The 7,895-nt window shown below is 44.4% G+C and overlaps 1 protein-coding gene across 1 annotated transcript; it reads right to left on the reverse strand.

Annotated features, from left to right (window-relative positions):
* Positions 1-5,251: 5,251 nt before the first annotated feature.
* On the reverse strand, positions 5,252-6,975 carry LOC102471575 (magnesium transporter MRS2 homolog, mitochondrial-like). The gene is given in 3 exon segments (XM_014590041.1): positions 5,252-6,020; positions 6,267-6,817; positions 6,850-6,975. Coding segments are annotated over 3 exon segments (1,446 nt in total).
* Between the last annotated feature and the right edge of the window lie 920 nt (positions 6,976-7,895).

Genomic DNA, 7,895 nt, shown 5'->3' on the forward strand with positions numbered 1-7,895 from the left:
TGAAAAAACCCCCAAAAAAAAAAAAAAAAAAAAAAAAGAAGAAGAAGAAGGTGGCTTCCTGGGCTTCTGCTGCACAAGTGAATGAAACTTGGGAAGGCAATAGAGGGGCAATGGGACATGCAAGAATCCAAAGCACAGATATAGTTTGCAAAACACTGATGGGGAACTTCCCAGCCACTCTTCTTCAGCAGCTGCTGCCTGGGTCTCTGCCATTCAGGTAAGGTAACTTGGGAAGGCAATGGAGAGGCAGAAGTACAGGCAAGGATCCAAAAGCACAGACTTAGGTAATAGAACACTGACAGGGAACTTCCACTTCTCTTCTTCAGTAGCTGCCTCTCTGGTTCTCTTCTGTGCAGGTGGGTGGAACTTGGGAAGGCCAAGACACTGAATCTTATGACTGAATAGAAATTCAACTTAGTTTGTGCTTGATTATGAAGACTGAAGAAATTATGAGCATAAATAAGATATAAAATAAGTGATTTAGGCAATATTCATTCACCATAACTTTGGTGATTATGTCAGTTTAGAAAAGGGTGAAATAGTTAACTTAGAGCAATGGGAAGAGTTATATACGTAAGTGGCACTAAACACTTTCAAGCAGATAAAAGGACTATACTTCAAGAGTAAAACATAAAACAAGCCAACCCATCCTTTACTGCAACAAATAATCTCCTTTATACAGGTACATCATCTTCTATACTTTAATGGGTAGATGTAAAGATTTAAGAAGTAGTAAAATACAATGTATAGTTTCAGATTTGCTGAATGTGATTTAAGTTCTTTTGTTATTTATTGAGAGGACATTTATTTTAGGCTTTCAAGGATTTCTTTAATTTCACCCAGCAAATTTTAAGTCAGATAAGGAGGCACATTTGAACCTAGTGAATTTAAGCTATATTCCCTGCCCACTTTTATTTTATTTATTTATTTTTGGGGGTGAACTTTCACATTGGAATTACAATAGTAAACAAATTCTTTTAAGATCACACTGAGGGAAAATCTACACAAACTTCACTTTCTTGTTTATTGATTTGTTCTGGAGCTTAATAAAATTTCTAAAATATTGAGACCAGCAGATGGCATGCTGGTTATGTAACTGGTGTCTTGCCTCGATTTTCCTCCTTAATTCCTTTCCTCATACACTCCCCCTTCTCCCACCCTCTTCGCACACTGTTTTTAGTATCCCACAGCATTTTCCATGCTTCTTTATCCTCTAGTCTGTTTCAGTTTCCACCATAAAATGCAGGTAATCAGTATATGTTAAGCGGAGACATAGTGTCTCTCTTTCATAGCCTGGCTTGCTCCACTCAGCAGTAAATCTTCCTTATTTGTCCACTTTCTATCAAATGCTGGGATGATCTTGTTGATTTTTATGGCTGAGTAATATTCCATAGAGTATATGTGCAACATTTTTTCAATCCATTCATCTGTCTGTGAAAATTTGGGTTGGTTCATGTCTTAGCAATTGTGAATAATGCCACAATGAACATAGATATATAAGCAGTTTGCTGACTGAGCATTCTCCTATACTTTAGGTAGATACCCAAAAGTGGAATTGTTAGATCAAATGGTAGGCTATTTGTAGATCTTTGAGGAACCTCCATATTGTTATCTGCAGTGGCTGGACCAATTTACATTCCCACCAGCAGTGTAGGAGGGTTCCCCTTTCACCACAGCCTCACCCACACTTATCCTTTTCATTTTTTTAATCTTTGCCATTCTGACTGGGGTTCGATGTATCTCATTGTAGCTTTGTTTTGCATCTCCCTTATAATAAGGGATGTTGAACATTTCCTCCTCATTTGCTTTTTGGTTGTTCATATGTCTTCCATGTCTTTCTTAGAGAGTTGTTTTTTGTTTGTTTGATTTTTTTTTTTTTGCTTAAGTTACTTGTGTCCCCTGTGTATTGTAGTTATAAGTCCCTTATTTGAGGCATAGTTTACAAAAATACTCTGCCATTCTGAGGGTTGTCGATTCACACTAATTACTATGTCTTTTGCATAAATTTCTTAATCTGATGTAATCAAACTTCTGTATATTTGTGATTATTGACTTGCTTTGCAGGTCTTATTCAAGAAGCCTTTGCCTACCCCAATGTCTCCCAGAGTTTCCCTAGTGTTTTCCACCAGGAGTTTTATAGTTTGAGGTCTTAGATTCAGATCTTTGATCCATTTTGAGTTGATTTTTGTTAATGGTGAAAGATGGGGATTCAGTTTCATCTTTCTGCAGGTGGATACCCAGTATTTCCAGCACCAGTTGCTAAAGAGGTTTTTCTTTTACCAAGGGGTTGACTGATAGCCTTTGTACAAAATCAGTTCATTGTGTGTTTTGGAGTTTATTTCTGGAGTCTCTATTCTGTTCCATCAGTCTACCTGTCTGTTTTTGTGCCAATACCCTGCTATTTTGATTATCACTGCTTTATAATATATTTTGGAGTTAGGGAGTGCGATGCCTCCTATTCCACTCTTCTTGTTCAGGATTCCTTTTGCAATATTGGGTCTTTTATAATTCCAGATGAATTCTATGATTGTCTTTAGATCTGTGAAGAATGTCTCTGATAATTTGATAGGGATTGCATTAAATATGTAGGTTAATTTGGGTGTAATTGCCATGTTTTTGAGACTTTTGCTATAGAGCATATGCAGTCACCAGAGAGACAGAAAGTGAGAAATCATCCCCTGGGGGGGATAGCCATTCCACAGTCCCATTTCCTCCATTATCCTCTCAGGATTTCGGGTGCACATGCACATGTGCCTGATGTGAGTTTGTTTTTTTTTTTAATTTAAAATGATCTTTATTTCAAAATATCAGAAGACATTTACAGATGTGTACTGTCTTTGTACTATCTTCACATGTAGGGGGTTTCTGCAAAGCTGTGAGACTGAGGTGCTCATGCCTCTGTTTCACAGACCTGAGACTCAAATGACCTGCAGTGAACCTCTGCACACACCGTCCCTTAGATCACTCCCCAAGGTACTGCTTAAGTCAAGCCAAGGTCCAAAGTGTGACTGTAATATTGCAACTCTAAAAAATAAAGCTGTGTACGAATCTTAGAATAACTCACCAAAACAAACACCCTTTCAAATGCGAGCCAGATCAGTGGTGACTCTTCACAGTGCATGTCTATCAAAGAGGATGGGAGTGTTAACAGCATCCTAGGGTCATGTCTGTGTGCCCCTCTGCTTACGGGCCTTCCAAAGAGGAAGACGTTTAGGCATATCATCCCACACACCTGCAAATGTCAGTGTGAATGCGGCCATACTTACCCAGAGGACCCAGGCTTGGTATTTGATCACCTGCTTTCACTCTGCTCTAACATAAGACCAGTGGGCCTCAACGTATGGGCCTCAGCGTGTGGGCCTCAGCATGTGGGATGATATGCCTGAACGTCTAACATAAGACCAGTGGGCCTCAGTGTGTGGGCCTCAGCCTGGCTTATTGCTCATGTTAAGAAGCAGCTGTAAACACCAAGTGGAACAGGCTGACTGACGTTCTGAAATCATACTCCATCTCTGTCAAGAAATTTACACACCCCTGGTAACTTCCCTGTGTGATATTTATGAGGTAGTTACATTATTTTCCCTTTTATTAATTTTTTAAGAGGTTTTTTGCTATAGGGCGCGTGCGCTCGCCAGACAGACAGAGAGAGACATAGTGACAGAAAGCGAGAAATCACCCCCCAGGGGGGATGGTCATGCCACAATCCCTTCTCCTCCATTCTCCTCTCAGGATCTTGGGCATGCATGCACACGCACCCGGTGTGAGTTTTAAGCCACCGGGTCCAGGACGCGAACCACGGTTGACTACGTGGGAGTCCAGCGACATAGCCATTATGCTAACTGCTGGTTTCCCCCCTTTTATTAATTAACACGACATGATTCATCAAAAAAAATACTTGTATCAAGCCCCCGAACATGCACTAATAATATATAAGGAAAAATGATCAAACTCCTGCTCTCTGCTGGATCCTAGTCAAATCAAACCTTGCCCTCTGAGTTCCACATCTTCCTGCGTCACAGTTAGGAGATTTTTGTTACAAACCTCTGTGGGGGTGAGACCAAAACGCAGTCACAGAGCACTGAGGTGTGCCCTAGGGGTGCTGTGACATCTCAGCGTGCCACCAAGGGTACCCTTGGGACTCCTCAGAGGCTCCTAGAGCCAGAGAGCGTTTACACCCAGCCCCCACACCGAGGCAGAATCCCACCCCAGGGGGACAGCAGGCCACCGGGCCACTTTCAGCTCAGCCTGTACGGACCCACCCTGCTCCCAGCTTCCCATCACACAGGAGGGCAACCTCCCCTGTGACTTCGTGGCTTGTTTCAAGGGAGCCACGGGAATGACATCTCTATCCCTATCACCAGACCACCCGGGAGTGGATCTGCACCTCCTCCCTGAGTACCCCGTTAGGGTCATCGGGTCCCTGCACCCTAGGGCAGGCCCGTCCACCCCTTTGCTCCTCCTGTCCGAGTGTAGGGTCACCGTCTCACACCACTCACTTCCGGAAGCCAGCATACTGTCCTGTGTCACGCATTACTGCAGCCCTGGGAGCTAGGGACGGTGAGGAGTACAACAGCAGTTCCAGATTTACAGACACTGGCCACTTGTTTTAAACTCAAATCTGACGATGAAAATGAAAAGACATCACAATTCTAACATTTGTCCACACCCAGTTTTAGAAAGCCACCTGTCAGCCTGAGGTGCAGGCCACAGCCGGGCTGTAACATAGTACTTCAGGGCAGCATCAGGACCTCTGCTCTAGCTCAGACATGGACCGAGCAACCACAGAGCACCTGCAGATGGAGAAACTCTTGTTACTGCTAAAGCTCTCATGCAGCCAAGCAGAGAGTGAGTGTTGGGGGGCACAGGAATCTTCATTACTCGGAGTCGGACAGCACTAATATTAATTAGCATTTCTCTTTATGTGCTTTACACACCAGGGAGCAGGTACAGGGACAGACATTGAGTCAAGGATCGATTCATCTTAGGGCTGCCAGATGTTATGCCAGCTCTCAATTACCCAGAGTCAGAAAATCCCAGGAATACGACCCTGCAGCCTCCTGGCCTCACCACCATGGGTTTGCCCTTTCTTTAGGCTCCCCTTAGCAGGAAACAGCCAAGTGTCTCTTGATAGGTAAAAATGATGTAATGTCTACAACATGGTCTGTTTTGGTTTAGACGAAACCTCTCTACACTTCAGTTGTGTCTATGAAAATGCTGAAGGTCCAATGGCCAGGACTTCAGTCTCCACTGTTCATTCAGTGCTCTGCAAATGCAATCCAGTCCTGCAATGTGACCACCACGATGCTTTATCTTCAGACGTCATCACTGAAATAACGTGATTTGACAAGTGTCCAATTCTACCAAAGAAAGCTGTGAAAGGAGTACCAGAGGGTCCCGGGGCTGTCATAGCAGAAGAGGTGGTAGTTCTCCAGCAGCAGTTCCATCTCTTCGGCATGGTTGATCCCAGCACTGCTCTTCTTCCTGCATGCCTTCCTACCGGTTCCTCAGGATACTTCTTGCGCCAAGGCCATCTGGCGAGGAACCAGAGCAGACGCCTCCAGATCAGGCCACTGCCCATGAACGTAATTCCCATGATCAGCCAGAACACTCTGTGGTCCTCTTCAAGGGAAGATTCCAAATTCATCCCAAAAGCAACTCCCATCAGTCCGAAGAGTGAGAGAGAGAAGGTGCTCATGGTCAGCTGCAGGTTCAGCCTCATCATCACGTTGTGGTGGCTGTCCAGGTTGATGAAGATGATGCTCTGGGAGTCATCAACGAGTACCCAGAGCTCCCAGGCCGCATTGGAGAGCTCCTCAGCCAGGCGGTGGTAGTTCTCCAGCAGCAGCTCCATCTCTTCAGCGTGGTCGATCCCAGCACTGCTCTTTTCAAAGACATGCAGGTCAGTCCACTTGGTCAGGCAGAGCTCCTCCAGCACCTCCTCATCATCCAGGATCTCCAAAATCGACTCTGTGAAAATCTTACAGTCTGTTTCTAGCTCTGACAGGCTTTTGCCAGAGCATTAATGGCACAAGGAGGTATGGTAGTATCTTTTGAAGATATTTTGTAGTTTTATCAACAGTACTAGGGAGAAATGTTCACCTGTTTAAATATCCATTTTGTAAGACAAACAATAATGTGATTGAATGTATGGAAGAAAATGAAATGAAAAAAAAATTAAAAAAAAAAAGAATCTATTCAAATGCAATATAAAACCAGGTGGTTTGGCTAATAAAGAAAAAAAAAAGAAAGGAAAGAAAAAAAAAAAAAAAAAGACATGCAGTTTGCTTCTGTCCATGAAGGAGTACTTGGGGTCCACGAGAGAGTCCAGTGTCTCAAGGATGAGGGGCTGCAAGACGCTGAGATGCTCCTGAAGGACGCCGATGCGGTTCTGCAGGAGCGCCTGAATAGCCCGGAACTTGAACTGCAGCGGGTACGTGACGAGCTGACCCTGGACAGCCAGCTGGGAAGGCAGTTCCCGGAAAAGCCCGTGCTCGAGGTTTAAATGACGGTAATCCAGTATCAGAAGACACTCTGGGGTTATCACGGCTTTCAGATACTCCGTTCTCATAATAATCCTGTTGTTTCTGGTCGTGATGTTTATTGAATGCTGAAATCTCAGATCTCTGGCTTGAAGACCCAACTCTTGGTATAACTCGGTTTATTACCTTTCAAAAGAAGTAACGTTGCCCTCTTTGTCAAATTTCGCCACGGTGAACACCGGGGATATGCTGGAGAGCGTGGCTTGGGAGACATCCGTGGTCCCGAACTGGGGCATCTCACCAGACGGGTGGGGTCCAGTGGCGCGACCGGGTGGCGGCTTTGCAGGAGGTCAGCCGCGCGGCCACGGACGGGGACGCCAGTCCGGAGGGTCAGGCCCAAGGTCAGGGCGCACCGGGGCCGCAGGTGCAGCCCCACGGCGGGGAAGGAGCCTGGGCAGGCACCGCAGACAGTCCATGGCGCCGGAGAGCCCTTCATGCCGCACGGGGCTCTGCTGGTCCGTGTGACGCTGCCCCTGGTGTGAGTATTAAACCACCAGGTCCAGGACTTGAACCACAGTTGACTATGTGGGAGTCCAGCAACGCAATCATTACACCACCTGCTGGTCCCTAGAATTACCATTTTAAATATATTAATTCTTCTAATCCAGGAACATGGGATGTCCTTCCACTTCTTTGTTGTCATTTTCTAGTTCTTTTTTTAGGTTTTCATTGGTTTCCTTATAGAGGTCTTTGACTTCTTTGGTTAAATTTACTCCTAGGTATCTTATATCACCCCTGGGGGGTGATATCTCCCTTTTTGTGTCTCTGTCTCTCTGTGTCTCTCTCTGTATTTTTGGTGAGTGCATGCGCCCTATAGCAAAAACTCTCCAAAAAAAGAAAAAAACAAAGTGAGATACATAAAAATCATAGACGTTTCAGAAGATTATCAGAATGAACAAATTCTACTTCCATAATATAATCATACTTTCAACATTTCTGTCGCTGATCCTTTGAGTCCTGATAACAGGGACAGTTCTTCAAAAGAAGAGCAATTGATCCTTTTATAGGTTCTCTCCCAAGGAGTCTTCTCAAAGCTCTCTTTATATCTTTATTCCTCAGACTGTAGATGAAGGGGTTCAACATAGGTGTGACCACAGTGTACATTACTGATGCTGTTGCAGTTGAGTGTAAATTTTGAATCACATCAGAACCAAGATACACTGCCAGGCTTGTACCATAAAATAAGGAGACAACTGAGAGGTGAGAAGCACAGGTAGAAAATGCTTTATACTTCCCCTGAGCTGATGAGATTGCACATATGGAGGAAACTATCTTAGAGTAAGAGTAAAAGATTCCACTGAGGGGGCCAACAGCCAGAAGCACAGCTGCAACATAAATTGCCACATCATTAAGAAA

The sequence above is a fragment of the Tupaia chinensis genome, unplaced genomic scaffold (assembly GCF_000334495.1).
Source record: "Tupaia chinensis unplaced genomic scaffold, TupChi_1.0 Scaffold000397_1, whole genome shotgun sequence".
Lineage (NCBI taxonomy): Eukaryota > Metazoa > Chordata > Mammalia > Scandentia > Tupaiidae > Tupaia > Tupaia belangeri.